General features: G+C 33.6%; 1 protein-coding gene across 1 annotated transcript in view; it reads right to left on the bottom strand.

The window, feature by feature from the left end:
- The window catches only part of LOC149795466 (protein mono-ADP-ribosyltransferase PARP14-like), a 61,638-nt gene that overhangs the window by 31,096 nt on the left and 9,702 nt on the right, over positions 1-20,840 (bottom strand). The window contains exons 6-9 of the mRNA XM_089963808.1: positions 14,857-15,078; positions 13,592-13,664; positions 6,497-6,555; positions 1,797-2,021 (exon numbers count right to left, since the gene is read on the bottom strand). Coding sequence (XP_089819934.1) covers positions 1,797-2,021; positions 6,497-6,555; positions 13,592-13,664; positions 14,857-15,078 — 579 coding nt within the window. The remainder of the gene's footprint in view (positions 1-1,796; positions 2,022-6,496; positions 6,556-13,591; positions 13,665-14,856; positions 15,079-20,840) is intronic.

Below are 20,840 nucleotides of genomic sequence, written 5' to 3'. Positions count from 1 at the left end.
TTTGTATTTTGCAGCATATTTATCAAAAAAACACAAGTCCATAAACTAATCTCAAGCCCTATGTTAAATTTGAGCAATGTAATGCACGAAATGTGTGTATCGACCATTACCAATATGTACTTTCAACTATGCAAACTGCTAGTCAAACAAAAATTCTAATTAAGGAAAGTGTATATATCTATTGCAATTGAAAAGGGGATCTGTCTACTCTCATCTCAGTTTTCAACAATGCACATATGTTAGAGAATGCAAATACTGATGCGGGTAATTTGGGCAAAATAATCACTTCAAAGTCTGTCATTTCTCCTAAATAGGCCCAAAAGGCAAAGTTCACTGTGCTCTGTATTGATTTCATGATATTACCCTTATCTGGTTTTCTTCAATATAATGCAGAAATAATCAAAGTCAAATATTGACTTTAGTGTCAATTTTCCCTTGAAAGAAGAAGACGGAAAGAAAGAAAAAGCCTTTGTTCTATGTAGTCAAATTTGGTGCTGATCTGATGTTCATAAATACCAAAAAGTACATTGGTACCTATGGAATTCATGCCAAAATATAACATGATTCTTCAAGAATATATTGTAATATCTGTAATCTGAAATCAATTATGACTCAACTGACATATCAAGGCCCTTTACTAATAAATAAATAATTTTACCTGATATTTCATCATACAGAGATAATGAAAAGAGGGCATCTGCTGTAAAAGATGTAAATTACTGACTGTAATCTATATTTGAGCTTGTAGTGAAACAAAGTATGAACAATTTTAATATTTGTCCAAACTGTTGATATTTGATTATTATTTTAAATTTGACATAAAGTTGAAAGTAACTATTTTAACTTTTTGCTAATATAATTTTTATTCTGACTTTTTTCCAAGGTCCAGCTTAGACCCTGACTTTTTATGATAAAATGGCTTTTGGTAAAATAAAGGTAAAAGTATAGTTCAGATCTAGTAACACATGTTACAGACATAAATGGAATGAGAGAAAAGTGGAAATTGGGGTCACCAGGTGGCCCTAACTGATATAGCAGAATGGCTCCTGCAGCTGTAAACAGAGAAAACAAAACACTTGGGCATACACAGGTAAAATCAGTCAAAAGCCATTCATCATACTGTGAAGAGGATGCTAATAAAAATGAACAAGGCCTGGCCCTATGGAAATCACATGCAAGGCCTTACAACACGTAATAACAGACAACTGCATGACAGAATTCACAAAGTTGAGTTCTGAGTTGAAATAAAGTACTATGGACTTGAGGGAAGGTACTTAGAATCATACTGACATGCTTACTGTATCTTTCACGCAAACAAAGTGCAACATATCTATCACAAAGACAGAGCAACAAATATAAATATATCTGGAGTATACTTCCCTTGTGCAAGAAAATTCCAAAGTCCCAACTTGATGAAAAGGTCTCTAGAAGTATTAAATTGCACTAACCATGATATCCATGGAAGACCACTCTTGCTTCATTTCTATCTTGGTAATCAAACGAAAGTTGTGCAATTGCATTACCAAAGAAGCCAAGACATAAACTAATGTCTATTTTTAGTTTGGCAAGGAAGATTTGGAAGATAGTGTATTCACTCCTAACATATTATGATAACTAATACATGTTCATTGATGAATGAAAGCACACAATACAATATTCCCTGCTTTTCTTTGAAAAGATGGAGAACACAAATTAAGGTGCAAATTTTAACATTTTGATGCATAGCTGTGTACTAAAAGTTATAACAAGGGTGCAAGAATTCACAATATAGTATTTATTCTTTCCTCAACACTTACTTTTTCTCCATTTTCAGTATACGGTGGTAAGGAAGTTAAGAAAACATGTTTGCACTGTAGATTTCCACCACCTATTGTTGCAATGTCACCAAGCTGAATCCCTTGTGGATATTTGATTGTGCATTCATCTTGAAGTGTCTGGCCACCAACCTTGAGAAGAGCTGCACAAGCACCACCCTTAGACAGGACCAAATTTGCTGCACAGCTGCACAAAATGGCATCAACCTAGTAGGTAAAGAGAGAAGATAGTAAGTAACAATAATTCCACAACCTTTTTTGAGCTACTGCTGCATATAGCAAAATTCAACATGTAAGTAAAGAAATAATAATAGGTCACTATGACCTGCTTTCTATTATCATGAATATTTTGTGGATGTAAATGTCAGACTTCAAAATAAATGCACTTAACAACTTTTGTGGGTATACAATCAACAGTGTTAGAAATAGACTTCAATGTAAAAGCATACTTTAGTCTTTGATTCATAAACAGTAAGTCCATGTGACCTACTTTTACTAACAGCAGACAGTACTTTTAATGAAACACATCCAGTTTTATGACTGTATACTTTCTTACTGTTGTCTGAATTAATCTAAACTCTACTTTTCAATACAATGTGATATCGGAAAACCTAATTGAAAATGTTCTGAATGAAGAAAAGGAATTATTCCTCTGTGCTGACATTAATGGGGACTTACTAAATCCACAAATTAAAAATTACTGACTGCCTTACATGACTTCATTTGGTCTAGTTTCAGCATGTAAATTATTCACCTAAGGCCATCTCTGTAAAAAGGCAAAATCTAACTGACAATATTTATTCCAATTTCTCAGGCAATGCACTTTTTACTGATGTCCCCTCCAAAGGCCTGAGTGACAATTACTTCACATTTCTAACATGTAAGACCCATGCTTTCATTCCCAAATCATCTCACCATACATGCTTTTTATTCAGCATTTACAAAGGTAATGAGAAAACGCTTAGGATAATATAAAAATGTATGATTATGTTTTAATATTCTTTACTAATGCCAATGAAATATCACACAAGCTGAATGTGTGTGAATGTGTGTGTGTGTGTGTGAAAGTGTAATCTTTGTAAAAACAAATAAATTTCCTGACAAAAGGAAAGAGTCATTTCAGTTAAAAATCTTCATAATTCAAGTCCTTATGAGGTCATTACAAATTTCAGACCCATCTTAATCCTCCCTACATTATTGAAAAGTTCTTGAAAACCATTCTCATCATTCCCCAATAATTTTTCCTGATGAACACAATCTGTTGTATGGTAGACAACCTGGCTTTGCATAATTCATTTCTGTGAAATCGTTCTTGTCCATACGATAAAAAAATAGTGCAAAGCTTTTGATAATGTAGCTCAAATTGAGATATGGTTGAGTTTAGAAATGTTTTTGATTTTTGATCATGAAATTTTACTTAAAAAGAACTTTTGAAAACTCATTAACAAGTCTTAAAACTGGTTTGAGTCATATTTAAAAGAACGAAAACCAAATGTTGCCAAAACTAGTATGAAACATCATACAAGCATAGTACGTGGATGGTAAATACCCTGATCAGACACTACAATTTATACCCATAATGCCTGAGCTCAAGACTTGAACCCACAAAGACAGAGGTAAAATGACAGTGATTGGTAAAGGCAAGTGCATTGGACCACTTGGGGTCCGCCCAACTGCACTGGTCAGAAAGTGCTGCATGGAAGTATCAATGCTGAATACAGATACTTAGTTAAACATAAAATGGGTGTAGTACTAACAGAGATAACAACTATCAAGTTTATGATTCCAACACAAGACAGCACCCAATCAATGACATTTAAACAGAATATATCAACAAAGTCACTGAAGTATGAAATACAGGTCAGACACGTCGTTTTGCAATAAAGATAAAGTCCTTATCAAGATGCACAATTTTCATGACTAGATATGATAGTATGCAAATAACGTGCTGTAAAGACATGAGATCAAGAATAAATGCAAAAACTTAACCAAAACCAGTAAAAGATGAATAAAGGTTACAAATATATACATATCATCATCAAGTTCATGATTCTAGCATGAATAGTGCCTGAAAAATGAACATCAAGCACAAAACTGAACCAAAGTCAATTAATTAGTTAATTAATGGGCCACAAAAACCAACTTCAAAAATGAGGCAGTGATGCTCATCAAGAGGCACCTCATCACCAATTTTCATAATTCCGTATAGGATAATACATAAAAAGCATGCAAAAAAATCCATGATCATGAGTTAAATAAAAAAACTTACCCTAAGCCAGTAAAATGTGAAATGTGGGTCACACTGACCTTTCTAAAAAACTGTGGTACTAATAGAGATGTACACAATCATCTAGTTTGATGATTCGAGCATGAACAGTAAAAACAAAGTTTAACTAAAGTCAGTGAAGTATGAAATATGGGTCAAAGTTGACCTATTTTTGAGTACTCTTTAAGATTCATCCCCTCATCAGATTCATGATTTCACGTATAACAGTACGTATGCAGAATACAAAATAAAAAGAAAGAAACTAACCTTGTGTTGTTATCATTTATTCCTTTTTGCAACATGAGCATTAAAGAATAAAATATTTCCACAAAATCTGTATAAGTAGCGTAGGCTTCCATACTGTAGCGTGTATCAATTATGTCCGATACCACACACCATGTTGTTCATTGACATGAACACTGAGAAACAATTGTCTGTGCTTGTGCTCAAAGGTTTGAACATGTTATCCGACTGAAAACTGGAGCCAACAAAATCGCATACAAGAGGGAAAAAGTCAACTGATATCTTGAAGACGCCATTCACGCATGACACGGTGTTGGGTGCAAATTAATCAAGATTGAATTATATCCAGGTCTACTGTATGACAATATCTCGCAAAAAAAATCATCATTTGAAAACACATTCACCTGAGTGCAAGTAACAGTCTTTTCACCAACTAGGGTTACATAATTATCCTTACTATACCAAGCACATAGAAGCCATGGTGGTGAATAAACATGACTGGCAGCAAGCAGTTAACTCCTTCTTTGAACCTACTGACAGGACATCAAAGACAAAAGGTTATTTTTATTACAAAGCAGGCAATCTCAGAAACCGACCTCGGTTACTTTATTTTGTAAAGGACATCAATACAAAGGTTATTTTATTGCAAAGCAAGCTGACATCGGAAGTTGACTATGGATTCTGTGAAGTGAGCCGATTTTTTTTTCTTTCTTGAATATACAAAGATGGCCAAGATATGGAAGCATACTTGGGTTCCTTTTCAACTGTATTCACGGGAATTTTGAAAATAAATTGAAACAATGGAACAAATTTTAAAGTGACACAATATAGTGCTTTGTGCACAGATGTCGATGACCCAGCGCACCCAGAATATTTGGAGAAAATAAAATCATGTGATGAATTCGTTAAGGCCAGAAGAGAACTATACTGTATACCAGTATCTTGCAAATAAAAATAATTATTTGAAAACACATTCACTTGAGTGCAAGTGACAATCTTTTCGCAGCGCGGGTTACATAAGTATCATTAATATTTACCCACAGACATCAGTGCACCTTTGTATTAATTATTACTAAAGATGCCAAGCACATGTAAGCCCTGGTGGTAAATAAACACAACTGGCAGCCAGCAGTAAACTTCTTCTTTGAACTTACCGACAGAACATCAAAGACAAAGGTTATTTTTATTACAAAGCAAGCCGACGTTGGAAGCCAACTCTGGACTCGGAGGCCAAATTTTTTTAAAGGATATCAATACAAAGGTTATTTTATTGCAAAGCAAGCTGACCTCAGATGCCGACTACTGGATTCTTTTAAGTGTGCAGATTTCTTTTTTTAGCTTTGAATATACAAAGACGGCCGAGATATGGAAGCTAACTTTGGTTCCTTTTCAACAGTATTCACAAAAAGTTTGACAATAAAGTGAAACAACGGAACAGTTTTTAAAGTTGCACAATATAGTGCTTCGTGCGCGAACATCGATGACCCAGCATCATCCAGAAGATTTGGAGAAAATAAAATCACGTGATGAATTCGTGAAGGCCATAAGAGAAACAGATCATTTCGCCAACAATATGATCATTAACATGGATGAAATTCTAGTGTACTTTGATCACATTCCTGGATGGACTGACGGTAAGATGGGCATCAAACATGTGAGAATTAGCAAGACTAGTGCAGATTTGAAAAAAATCTTCCTTTTGTTCTTGCAGTTTCCACTTCAGGTGGTGTGTTGCCTCTAACAATTTTTCACGGTATGAGAAAGTTAAAAAAGTATTCATGTACCAAAATAATAGACTGTACATGTGCAGGAGAAGGGTTGTGTTGATGAGATGCTGCTGCAGTGGATTAAAGAGTTTTATCTGAAGTACAGTTTTATATTTAAAAAATAAAATTTCAGTTGGAGTGCAATTTCCGACATGCAATTTTCGAATGATTTAAAAGGTGTCCCACAACTTACGACTAAAAAAAAAACGATGTGTCCCAGAACATACAGTGCACAAAAAAATTAGTTTTAAAATTAATTTATAGTGTCCCAACAAATATGGTGTCCCAACATATGCGGTAAAAACGGTACTCAAGATTGATTCACAAGACTTAAAAAATGATAATCAAGGCAATCATACTGACTGGTTTTAAATTGAAATTTTTTGTTATTTCCTTTTTAATCTTACCTTTTGTTTTGCTAATTCATCGATTGCTTGATAGACCTTTACATTTCCAAAGGAATACTCTGTAATAAATTAGAGAAAGTTTACTTCTTTTATTCTCATACAACTAATATCCAAAATTATCTCTCATTCTTGTTTTCTGTCCTTTATTCCATCTACATACATGCAATAATCATGAAACTGGTTACCGTATATACTCGTTTAAGAGCCCGTTTGCATATAAGCTGAACCCACAAACTAAACTGGTATAAACACTAAAAAGTGCATGACCTGCGTATAAGCCAACTAACAACTATGAGACATCTCAGAATGCACAAGGTAAGTTCTAAATGCATTTATTTAGGCAAAATTATATTTAACAAAAATTACAGGTATACTTAAGTAATTTAATTAATTTTCTGTTTTCTTATTGTTTCTGAGTAATTTATATTTGTGTATAATCTGATCGAACAATGACAAGAATTTAGCAATCACGAGTTGGTGTAACACTACCTCTCCCTTTTGACTTGATTATTTTTTGTTTATGCATTATTATTGCATTGGACATTTTATATCAGTGCATTCTTACTTTGCTTTGAAATTGTAAATACCTACTGTAACTCATTAAAATGTAATGCCAGTATGACAACACAATGAACAACAATACAGCTTGATTCAATGCTCGCAATAAGGCTACTGTAAGTATTTATACAATGGCGCCACTGCATGTACATTGTTGGTTTGATTGCACGCTGAATTAAGTACATCCCTCGAATCATGGGCAACATTGCACTAAACTTTAATGATATCTCCAAAATACAATAATGAAGTTTCAGAAATAATGCTTCAAAAATTATGCTAATACCACAGAAGCTGAGTTGTAGTTTGCTTTGATGTAAGCAACCTTACACCGTACCTGTCAACTTTCACACCAGGAGGGAAAAAAAACTCCTGATTTTTGGGGTCACTCCATGCCTACCTCCCAATTTCATATCTTCCAATTTTTGCAGAGAACTCCAATTATTACATTATGTCTTTGATTTTCATTTCTTCTAAACAAGAAAAGTCCTACATGTTCTGTTGTATCACCTGTGAATTATTGTTGTGACAAAATAATTACTTTACTAGAAAGAATTCACTTCTTCACTAAACAGAATGTTAAGTTTAAACAGTATTCACGTAAATTAATGATTTTTTAAAAATTCTACAATAATACAAAAATAAAAAATAAACCAGAGCAAAACAAATCATCCACAATTAATTTCAATCCCAAGAGTGATTACTATGAATGCTGTAACATCATATGCTATAGCGCCATTCCCACAAATGAAACTTACACAAGTGAACACTTGGCATTTTTATACCGTATATACCAATATTAATTACCATGGTTAAATTAAAAGAAGGAATGAAAATACATACCATGCAGCAAATGTTTCATCAAAAAACTAATTCAGAATGCATGTTTTATAATAAACAATGCTAAATGCTTTACAAGTTGACAATAAGGGAATAAGGTCAGATATACAAAGAGGGCAAAATAGTTGCCACATGTACGGTACCATGAGGCTGGCTATTTTGTTACCTTTAGTTCAACAAAATTGGGAATCCTTTATTTGCCAATCAAATGCTGGTGCTTGCGTAACACACAATAGTGTAGAACATGGTTTCTTTGAATTACAACAGAGGGCCAGTTGTTTTCACAACATAGTTGCATAGATAAGGATTAACTTTAAATTAGTCACGCTAGCTTTCTTGCTTGTTTATTTAAGACTAATCTTTAGCTATTGTGCAGTTTAACCACAACTGACCACAATATGAAAATAGGGTATGACCTGGGTGAAAATATGGTGCATCACAGGGAGAAATGGCAAGTCTTTTTGCAAATTTCACGCATATTGGACCAGGAAGATCGATCAATATTTAGTAAAAACAAGGCTTTAAAAATGCCATGAAAAACCTCCCGATTTTAGGTCCCAATCTCTTTTTTTTAATTCTGTCTCCCTACTTGGCTTTTGAAATATTCATAGGTATGCCTTACACCCTGTTTTACAAAATAATGGTAATCGTGCTAATATTATGGAATAAAAGGCAATTACACATCAATGTATTGGTATAGTTGCCAGCTCTTAACACAAGCCAGTTTCAGGGTTTTAACAATTAACTGGCCTGTACTGCTGTCGCAAAACGAAAGACAAATTTGCTGACTATCAACATCGGAAACATCGAAACATCAGGCTTTCCATTGTGCGGAAAGTTATGATGTCTGTTCAGCCAAAACACAAAACTAAACTTGATTGAAGTTGATCTTAGTTCATCTATATGAGAATATTAGCCTTTATTATTAACACTCTTCCTGAACATGTAAATTATACTGGTTATGTGCCTTGTACAATTAAACGTGCATACCTTTTTTAAAATATTACCTCAATTTGTAGGATTGCTTATATCATTGAAAATGAGTAACTCGTGAGCGCGTGATTCAACATAAATGAAACAGCTATTAAGGACTAGCCGAAATATTATCTGGAAGAATGCAATTTGGTCAAAACAATTAATAAAGCAAGATCTGCATCTAATATGATTGGGAATAAATAAGGATTTAAGTGATGTTATGCATGCTTTGCACTATGTAGGTACTGTACATTATAGTTTAGCATGGTCTCCCATGTAAACTCAACTGGCCCGCGAATTATGAAGTCTGTATTTACCTTTATTTAATTTCATGTTGGAGGAATCAGAAAATATGCACTTGCAAAATAATAACAAAATCAATCATAGTACTTTATAACAGTTTAATAAATGTCAGGTTACCGAAAGTTATTTTTTTTACATGCCTATGTCTTAGGACATGGAAAAAATAACTGTTTTGTGTCCCAAGATTTACAGCCATTACAGTAGTCAACAAAAAGATCTAAAAACTGTCAAGTTTAGACATTGGCCCATGGATAAGCTGACACCCCTTCTTCCAGGCCTTTAATTTTTCCTAAGTTATTTGGCTTATATGCGACTATATACGGTATATATCAAGGTTTTCTTATGATTATACACTGGGAGTTTCATCAAGTGTCCTAAATGCTATGGGCATCAAATGCTTCTAGTGTCCTAAATGCTATGGACATCAAATGCTTCTAGTGTCCTAAATGCTATGGGCATCAAATGCTTCTAGTGTCCTAAATGCTATGGGCATCAAATGCTTCTAGTGTCCTAAATGCTATGGGCATCAAATGCTTCTACAAGAGTAATGCAAATGGCATATGCTCTCCAGCCTCCTTAATATGAATAGATGTTTTAATGCATTGGAAGGGGTGATGCATTTCAGGTGGATATGTTAAATGAAATTACTTTAAAGTCCCATAACAGTAATTATGGCTGGGAGGAGGGGTGGTGATACATGTTTTATCTGGAGATGTAATTAGGCATAACATTTTACCCAACATATTTTAATTAAGTAAACTACATTACATCAAATGTTTGCAACAAAATAAAGAAGGATTATAAAATGGAGTAGCCATCATGTAAAAATGTACAAGTCATGTACATATTTTCTACAGGTAAAGTACGCATCCATCATGTTTATGCATCATTCTATTTTGTATATGTTCAATCTTGTTTAAAATAAATTTATTATAGCAATGTACACAATTTAAAAAAAGAAATGAGACATAAAACAAGACCATGGATATGGCTTGCTTTATGTAATCTGTGAAACTAAAATATGATCTCAATATCTAGTGGGGCTGAAATTTTTTTTAGGTCCCTTGGTATTTCGCACCTTCACTAATAATGCAATGTTTTTGAAACACTTTGTGCATGAGTTATTGAGAGAATGGTTAAATTAAAGGTACAGGTGCAGCAGTTGCATAAATCAGTGGCACTGGAAATGCATCTTGTGTCTGCTACTATCTTCCAGGTGTGTGGTACATGCTCTATTATGAAAATAAGGAAAGACAAACAAGTTTTTGTAATATTCTTCATAAATTACTTTTGCAGACACAGGACTTACCATTAAATATATGTCAATATCTTGGAAATCTATTCTTTTGTTGCCATTATTTCTTTCTAAGCTAAATTGAAGCTAACCCTTATTAAAGCTCCTCAAATATATAATTTTGAAAGATCTGATGTGGAGATTTTCTTTAGCTCTTTGTTACATAGCTTTCAAAATAATATATATTAGAAGTTCTTCAAAAGAAAGAAAGATGTATTTTGCTGATCAAGAATGCTAAAATTTATAAATTTGGAAGTCCTCATTTATCTTAGGTTTTCATTAACAAATTAATTAAGAAACATCTAGTTTATATGTTGTTTTTTCCAATTATAACAGTTAATTATGTGACATTATTGTCAATATCACAGATTCCAAATGTCCCCTTAATTGTTTCATATTAAAATAAAGCCAGTTATTTCAAAAGTTCTTTTTTTATATAAACACCTACATTTGTCTTTCTGTATGTAATGCCTGCCAAACAAGAGGTTGTGAGTTTGAAATTTGTGGCGACATCCCAATTTTTATAAAATATTTTTTTGTCTTTGTATATTCAAACTTTTCTTTTTAAATTGCTCAACCCAATATTTTTTTAACACTTTTTTATTTTTATCTTGAAATTTTCATCATCACTCCTGTCCTAGATGGGCAATAGCTAGTATGAAATATTTAATGTAATAAAAGGTTAATGCAATGTAAAGATAATGATAAAGTTTATACTGTATAAGATTTGTATGAATCAATTAAATGCATGTTCCATTTTGATTCAAGTAAAGAAATGAAGTTGACTCCAAAACTGACAAATATTACTAAAAAACCAATACCAACAGGTAAAATATGTGACCTGGCTCGCTTTATTGCTTCTTCAGACTGAATTCTTTCTGTGTGTAATGCCTGCCAAACAAGAGGTTGAGTTTGAAATTTGTGGCAGCATCCCAATTTTTAAATAATACTTTTTTGTATTTTTATATTCAAACTTTTCTTTTTAAATTGAGCATCCCAATATTTTTTAATAATTTTTTTTCATATCTTCAAATTTTCATTTATCACTCCTGTACTAGATGGACAATAGCCAGTATGAAATATTTAATGTAATAAAAGGTTAATGCAATGTAAAGATAATGATAAAGTTTATACTGTATAAGATTTGTATGAATCAATTAAATGCATGTTCCATTTTGATTCAAGTAAAGAAATGAAGTTGACTCCAAAACTGACAAATATTGCTAACAGAAACAACACCAACACATACAATTTGTGATCTGTCTCACTTTGTTGCTTCTTCAGACTGAATTCGATATTATTGTTTACATTGTTTACATCATTAAATACACTATATTTCTATGCAATCAATAATATAAACAATATGACATAAAAAGAAGATGTCAGAGCTTAAAAATCATTCTGATATATTCTTTATAATCTTAAATTCATAACTGGCATGAAAATATGCAAATATAGTATGAATACATGATATTCAGATGCATAAAAATACATAAAACTGGATCATAAAGAAACAAATATCTCTGTTGAAAACTAAAGTAGAACTTTATGAATAAATAGAAATAATCAGTTTTATTACAAGTGTATTATGCATAATGTATTATTTTAACAGGGACCTTTGACCCTTAAGTTGCTGTTTCACAAATCATAAGGGTTCCTGTTTAAATTAACATAAACTTAAGTTCTACATTTCACTAAAATCTGTTTTTCTAGGACACAAGTTTCCATCAGGAGATTAAATGCATAGGCAAATTGTTATTTTAGCAACTGCGACCTTAATCTTGATGGTACACCACAATCCCTCATACTTATATACACACATACAAAATTAGTAGGGGATATTTTTTGGACAGACACAATTTCTTACAAATGAGAGGTACAATGTAAGTTATTGTCTTCAAATAAAATCTAACAGCCAAAATTATTCTGAGTAATAATGATTTTGACCTTGACATTGAAACTAATGACCACCAAACCAACTCTGTTCTTCCTGAGATGCAAGAACAAAATCTATTTTTATCAAAAGAGACACTGATCTTGGAGTCATTGATGTTACCAATCAATATTGTTAATCCCTGACAGGTGAGCAAAAACACATGTCGCACATTGTGTTGCAATCTGTTCACAAGATCTTAAGTTATTATGGAAATGGAATTCCTAAGCAAAATCTATTTTTAATGACAAGGATGATGACCCTGACAATAATGAATAGAAAATCAACAGGATGGGGTGGAGGGGAACTCATTTACTAGATTGTGTTGAATTTTGTTTACAAAAATTCATCTAGACATGGCATGCACAGTCCAATCTATTTTTAGCTACAGTGATCTTGATCTAGTTTCAAATCAATATGATCCTGTCCTTGAGATAAGAAAAGTTTCAACAAAATTTGTGCATCTGAAACTGAAACATCATCTGGAAACTATGTGCAAAGATGCCAAACCTTATCAAAACCTAATAAAGATATGAAACATTTTTTTTTTCATTGAAGTATAGTCATTATTAGTTGCCTTTCAATACAAAATCGTTCTCAAACTATCTAAGGTGAATTAAATGACTAAGCAGGTATGAATTTTAACTGGTCAATAAAAAAATGCTTTTGAGAAACAAGTGTATGCTTTCACAAAGTGGTCACAAGTGTTTCAGTGACTTTGATATATCTGTGTTGCAGCTTATCAATATCAAATTTTATTTGAGTGGAAAAACTGACTGACAGAAATGACCAAAATGGTGGCATTCAAAGTTAAAAACAGGAAAGATTCTACCATAATTGTAGTGGTTGACATCTCTGCACCCACCCAAATGACTGCCCAGCTGAATGATGGTATACTATAATGCCATTTAACTTTTATTTCTTGAGTATAGAAAGTGGACATTCCTGGGGAGTCATAAGCTGATTTTACATGTATCTGAAAGTTGAAGACCCCTACAGGGTAAAACAGAAATCCCGATGATCTGCTAAAATTGCTGAGAAATGAGCGATTACCTAAAATGCCAAAAGCAAAACTTGCCATTATATATACTGCCATTATATATATGTTGCAAGAATATTATTTTAAACATTCAGTCCAAATTAGAAAATATTACAAAATGAATGCTTTACTGCAATTCTTAAATCTACACAATACCTTGGGTTGGAGACAATGTAGACCTTGGTATTGCTCCTCCACACAAGATGTTTTTCTCTTCTTTTTCAAAGGCCTGCAACAATAAAATCATGTAGTCATTGCTCTTAGTTAACAAAGAACAAAAATAGATAATGAACACTCGTTCCACGTAAAGCCTAGGATTAGCATAATAGATGGCCTCAGACAGGGTAAGTTTTTACTGAGTTACCCTCTTTAACTGAATTATCATTGTTATTATTATTATTATTTCAAGGGCATCATTTTTCATGGTTTTGAAGAAAAGAATATTTTCTTGCAAACTCAAATTTAAGGACACAAAGGATGCAAAATTATGGGATTCCAGCAAATTTATCAAATATTGCGACAAGGAATCAGATGAATGCTAAAAAATTTCAAATCATCTCTGCTGGTCATGACATTATCGTTTCATTAAACCCATCCTATGTATTTAGAAAATTCCCTCTTTACATCAAACGAAGGGGGGGGGGGGAATTCTCCCTAAATTTTCAGTTCCTCAATAGACCCTGGTTATGCCACTTACAGAGATATCTATTTTCACTGATTCCATACATTTGTGGCCCATGATATTACTCAAAATTTAAAACTTTTTTACCACGTTCTTATAGGTGTGGTTATGCCATTCATGTGTCTATCCTTTTTTTTTATTCATCCCTTAAAATTTGTGGATTTGCCACTCATGAGTCTATTTTTAAATCTCTGGTATGTAGTTCCTATTTCAATCTTATACAATTTCATGAAATTCATGAAAGTTGGTACCTCATGAATACAAATGAATAAACAGTGGTTGTTTGTTTGTTTGTTTATTTATTTATTTGAATATGACTCCTTCATAGTTTTCAAATGCACTTCAAACCTGAAGTTCAATAATGCAGGCTAGAGACTAAAATTTTACATTTTTTGTACATCAGAACCGAAGAATTACATAATTATTTAAATAGGAAGACATCAACAACTTCATCTTCAAACAATTCTCTTTGCTTTTTATCTACTGCATGTATTCTTATCCCGAATACATTTTTACTTTATCCTGCCTTTCCATAGTTTAACAATAATAGTATTTTACTAGGAGTTACAAAATTTCTATGCCTGTTATAACTTTGTAATTTTCAGTCGACCAAATGGAACAATTTTAGTAACTGGCCAAAGTAAATGAATCTTCATCAAAGATGAGTGCAGATAAGATAATAAGTCCAGATAAACGAGTAGGCTTCAATTTTGTTTTCAAAGATGACCCAATTCCTTACCTTGATAGAGACGTGATCTTTCTCAAAGAGGACAAAGTGAACGTTTTTCAAAGTGGATTTTGGATGCTCGATGTCGTATGAAACACATGCACTATACATGAGACTTGCCACATCCTCATGAGGGTAGTGAAGCTTGCCAATTCCCATGGCAGCAAAGGCAATGCTTCGTTTTGAGTCACCATCAGCTTTTGTAAGGCACTGAAGCATTACATCTTTCAGAGACTTGAAACAGAAACACAAAAAGGTAGAGATAATCTAAAATTTCAAACAAAAATCTGTTGCTTAATATTACTTATTAGTAGTTCTCATTCAGTCCTTAAATCATGCATACTCTTTCTTTTTAAATGCCAGCTCTTTATTTAATAATAATAATAATAATAATAACAATAAAAATATTAATTGCAGGAGCATAAATTCAGAACATTCTAGTTTGATCAGTAAAATGTCATAATTAACCAGATCAAGTACATCTTAAAGTTAGAAATATTACTCCTGTTTTCTAAATCAATTTCCATTAACCAGGTGTCCATTAGTTTAGTCACAGCAAGCATCCCCAAATGTTGTATGCAAAGTGAATAAGCTGTGAACATTGTGAATTATACAGAGTATTTCAACATTATAGAGTATCATTCATAATTCTAATTGTTCTTGTTGTAGGGTTTAATGCATTTTTCAGCACAGGATAGGTGGCTATACATGGCTGCTAGTATAAATGGTGGAGGAAGAACCCAGGAAAGAACCACCGACCCATGAGAAGCTACTGGCAAGCTTTCTCACATACCCATATTGGCCAAATCTGAGACTTGAACCCAGGTAGAGAAATGAGATGGCAGTGATCTGCAATGCTGAGTGCTTTAGACCACTTGTCCACTCAGGGCTCCAATTCTAATTGTAAAGTTATAAAAAGGATCTCATTCCACAGATGTTTCTTGTGATGGGAACTGTATTTATATGTGGAAGAACTGTAATATGATATAGGTAAGAAATGTAATTTCTATTCAGCTAATTGTTCATGAAATACATGTATTTAAAAACAACATCTATTCTTACACACACACAAGGGATTGCGCTGGGCTTTGCCAATGTCACAAATTGCAACTTTTTTCCTTATTGGCAACAAAAATGTTCAAACTGTATATACAGTCCTGGGTTTATATGCATATATAATGCATATATATTATTTAAAACATTGTGGAGTGTACTATACAAATGTAAGTTGTCAATAAGTGTATTTCAGATTAGTTGTCTACATGTAATCAAAATTTCCATTTTTTTCTCTGCATAAATTTCAGTCACAGGTCATCTCTTAAAAATTTCACTTGTATACAAAAGTTCAATTTATTTTCAGACCCCCCCCCCAATCTAAACATCCACTTATGTCGACAATATTACCTTGGTCTTGAGGATGTCGAGATAAATGGATAATACTGTATTATGAAAATGGCGACATTTTTTAAAATTGGCAACAAAATATTGAGGTTGGTGAGTTTTTTGGTGACAACTTTTTTTAAAGTCAGTGCTATCCCTGACACAGACACTGATATTCTGTCATAATTATATGTTTTCACTCTCTTCACAAAAGTAATTTCATAATAGACATATTTTTTCAAATCTGTGAAAACCTCACTAAACCAAAAAACCTCTTGAAACCCAAAATGATTGGGTCCCTAGAGTTTTCGGTGTACATGTGAGTATAGAGAATATAAGAAACATATTATACGTGTAATGTCTGATATCTTGGTGGACTAGTTGTTTTAGCACGGCTGACCTTCCAGCTCATCATCCAGTGCTTGTTTTGACACTGCCAACTTTCCAGCATGTCTGTCACTGGTAAAACAGCTTGTGCACCCGAGAGATCAGACAGTATAAATGCAATAGCATGTAACTGTTTCATAGAATGAAGACGATTTATTCAAATAAACCTCAATGATTTGTAAGTCAGATGCAGGTAGTCATAATGTTTTCATTTCTCACTTCATTTGTCTTCATGAAAATATTAGGTAACTAAAGTGTATAAATATGTATAAAATTGAAATAATTTTAAATTCATTGCAATCAATAGTTTTAAATAAATTGATTCCAATAAGGAGCCTACTTACAGGTCTGTTCAATGTCACAGGAAGAAAAAAATGACACTGCTCAGCTAATCCTCCATTTATACTTAAAGTAGTCTTTGAAAGAAAAACTAATAAAAACACTATTTAATGTGCAAGATGCCTGCTCTAATTACACCACTCCCTCGATAACTTGTGCCCTGATAACTCGCTAACCCACTTATAATGCGGGGTCAGGCATGGATCCCATTTCTTTACTAGAAAATACCCCAAAAATTGATCCCTATTTCTTGAACTTGAAGAAAATTGCAATCAAAATCGGTAACTGAAACATTAATATATAGCTCGTTTTATAGTTGAAAATGGTAGATAGGACCTGGAAATTTTAAACAACATCTTGAAATTATCAACTTATGAAGTCATATAACTGGTTACATTTTCTTTCCAAATGACATTTTTAGTACACCGTAATTAAAGATATTCAAGGAAATTTTGAGCAATGAAAATGTCATTTATGCTTAGTGTAGGCAGTACATTAATATTTAAATGCCAATTAAATAATTTTTATTAACCCTTCACCTCAGAGTGTATGTCTTTTTAGCCCTTCGATACACATGTAGCAAATTTACCCAGTGCAGTGCGCTATAAATAGAACACCTGTTACCTATTCGACTTCATACATATAGGCCCACCTGTTAACTGTTAAGCAGTGTAATGTATGTTACATTTAACAGCAATTTTAACCATTTTACATTTTTGGTACACATCTATAATGTATGGAAAAATTTAAGACTGAAGTCCAATCGTTATAGCTGTGTAATTATTTTTCACTGAAGAATTTTTTATTTGCTTCAAAATCTTGAGAGAACTTGTTCACCATCAAGTCAGTGAAGCCATGTGACCAACCGCAGTTGCCATTTCTCATACTCGAAATTTACAAGTTCTTTGTCTGCATCTACATGACTAAGTCATCTGAATTTTATAATTTATAAAAACTAATTGCTGCCTACATCAATATCAGAGCCTTTACCTAAGTTATTGAAACTTTCATAGTTGTGATTCTAATCGTGAAAACTCCGTAAGTACTGAGCGAAATCCATGACCTCCATTTTGGAGAGTGGAGAATATGACCCAGTTATTTTAAATAGCAGATTTTGACCAGAGCATAAACAGCGACCACGTGATCTGAAGTAATGGTCATTCACAACAATGAATGTAGTAACTAATAGGGTTTCTTCCCAAAGGTGGCGCTACCCACTCAAAATGGCTGATGTTTACAGCAGGCGTCAAAAGGCACTTGTATGCAAATCAGGAAGAGGCATCCAATGGCGCTTGTATGCGAACTGGGTAAAGGCATACAAAGGCACAAGAGGTAATGGATTAAGTGATATTTGTGTTTTAATTCTATCTTTTAGTTCCTCTTTAGTGTAATCATCATAAATGTAATGTGTATTTAAATGTAAAACGTGTCAATCTACCATAACAGCTATGTCCACAGGCATTTATATAAGAACCTAAGTGCTGACCGTGTTTTGATAACTGACTAATGCGGAAGTATTTGTTGTATTGTTGCACTAAATTAAAAGTTGGCCTTCTTTGCATTATCACGTTAATAATATCTTTTGAATCAAATAAAGGAGGTTGAATAAAAGAAAAGTTAAAAAGGCACGCAAATCCTACAAACTTAAAATCTAGCGGCCCCGGTCGTATGTCATGTGAACTCCATTTGATCAAATGAACACTCTTATAAATGTTATTGTGTATGTAACATAAACTACCTTAAATTAACTGACTCATTCACAACTGTGATCAAAGATACCAAGGCAGCAAAGCAAAATGAATACTTCATGAAATAAAGAGCTTGGTTTCACAGATACAGACCACTGTGGGCAAGCAAGTTTCTGAGAATTTCTGAACTAGCACTTAGAGATATTCTCAAGGATGATAAGAACTTTTATTATTACTTCAAATGAAATCACAACATCAATATTGTACTAATTGAACAATACAAAAGTTGAGTATCGACACTGATGATTGTTTCGTGAAACAAATTTTGCTCATTTTTGGTGGTGTATCAACAGTTAGTCAAGTTCCCTGCTCCTATGACTCCCGATTTTGCAGGATACTATTAAATACCACTCCAGCAACCAGACTAATCAACAAAACAAAAAGCAGTGATGTAATACACAGAATTTTTCGCGTATACATGATGGTTGCTGAAACCAGTTTGAATGATCATTCACATGTTGGACATTTTGAAAATAAATGTTATTTATACAGAATAATGAACAACTTCATTAGAAAAAGCACTATATTAACAATTATTATCGATGTAATTGTAAAATGAGGATTCAATTATTAAACAGCTCAGTTCCCTAACCCCACCCCCACCCCCACAATTTTCTCCATGTCTAAGCGGATTTTTTCAATTTTTGGAGGTCCTTTGGTAACTCAAACCCTCACTTATAGTGTGGTATATGTTTGTGGACCCCATTCTGTACGAGATATCAAGGGAGAGGTGTATAGGGCAATTCAAATACTATTGGATGTGCAGGGTGCCTGCTCCAGTGATAAGGCAATTCAAATACTATTGGATTTGAATGGTGCCTGCTCCAGTGATAAGGCAATTCAAACACTATTGGATGTGCAGGGTGCCTGCTCCAGTGATAAGGCAATTCAAATACTATTGGATGCGCAGGATGCCTGCTTTACTGATAAGGCAATTCAAATACAGTAGCATGTGCAGGGTGCCTGCTCCAGTGATAGGGCAATTCAAATACAATTGGATGTGTAGGATGCCAGCTCCAATGCTAGGGGAATTCAAATACAATTTGATGTGTAGGATGCCAGCTCCAATGATAGGGCAATTCAAATACAATTGGATGTGTAGGATACCAACTCCAATGATTGGGGAATTCAAATACAATTGGATGTGTAGGATGACAGCTCCAATGAATGGGGAATTCAAATACAATTGGATGTGTAGGATGCCAGCTCCAATAATAGGGGAATTCAAATACAATTTGACGTGTAGGGTGCCAGCTCCAGTGATAGGGCCATTCAAATACTATTGAATGTGCAGGGTGCCTGCTCCAGTGATAAGGCAATTCAAATACTATTGGATGCGCAGGATGCCTGCTTTATTGATAAGGCGATTCAAATACAGTAGCATGTGCAGGGTGCCTGCTCCAGTGATAGGGCAATTCAAATACAATTGGATGTGTAGAATACCAGCTCCAATGATAGGGGAATTCAGATACAATTGGATGTGTAGGATGCCAGCTCCAGTGATAGGGGAATTCAAATACAATTTGATGTGTAGGATGCCAGCTCCAATGATAGGGGAATTCAAATACAATTTGATGTGTAGGGTACCAGCTCCAGTGATAGGGGAATTCAAATACAATTTGATGTGTAGGGTGCCTGCTCCAGTGATAGGGCAATTCAAATACTATTGAATGTGCAGGGTGCCTGCTCCAGTGATAAGGCAATTCAAATACTATTGGATGTGCAGGATGCCTGCTTTAGTGATAAGGCAATTCAAATACAGTAGCATGTGCAGGGTGCCGTCTCCAGTGATAGGGCAATTCAAATACAATTTGATGTATAGGATACCAATTCCAATGATAGGGGAATTCAAATACAATTGGATGTGTAGGATGCCAGCTCCAATGCTAGGGGAATTCAAATACAATTTGATGTGCAGGGTGCCTGCTCCAGTGATAAGGCAATTCAAATACTATTGGATGCACAGGATGCCTGCTTTAGTGATAGGGCCATTCAAATACTATTAGATGTGTAAGGTGCCTATTCAAGTGCACTTCAAATCAACAGAAAGACAGTACACAGATGTCACTACTTAACCAAGTACCAAGTGTTTTATGTTTATTTACAATAATTGCTTGGGTCAAAACTATATCCATTGTCCAT

Source organism: Sinohyriopsis cumingii, chromosome 7, assembly GCF_028554795.1.
Source record: "Sinohyriopsis cumingii isolate HCF-2022 chromosome 7, ASM2855479v2, whole genome shotgun sequence".
In the NCBI taxonomy this organism is placed as follows: Eukaryota; Metazoa; Mollusca; class Bivalvia; order Unionida; family Unionidae; genus Sinohyriopsis; species Sinohyriopsis cumingii.
The sequence above is the reverse complement of the archived record's forward strand: the minus strand, read 5'-3'. Positions and strand labels throughout refer to the sequence as shown.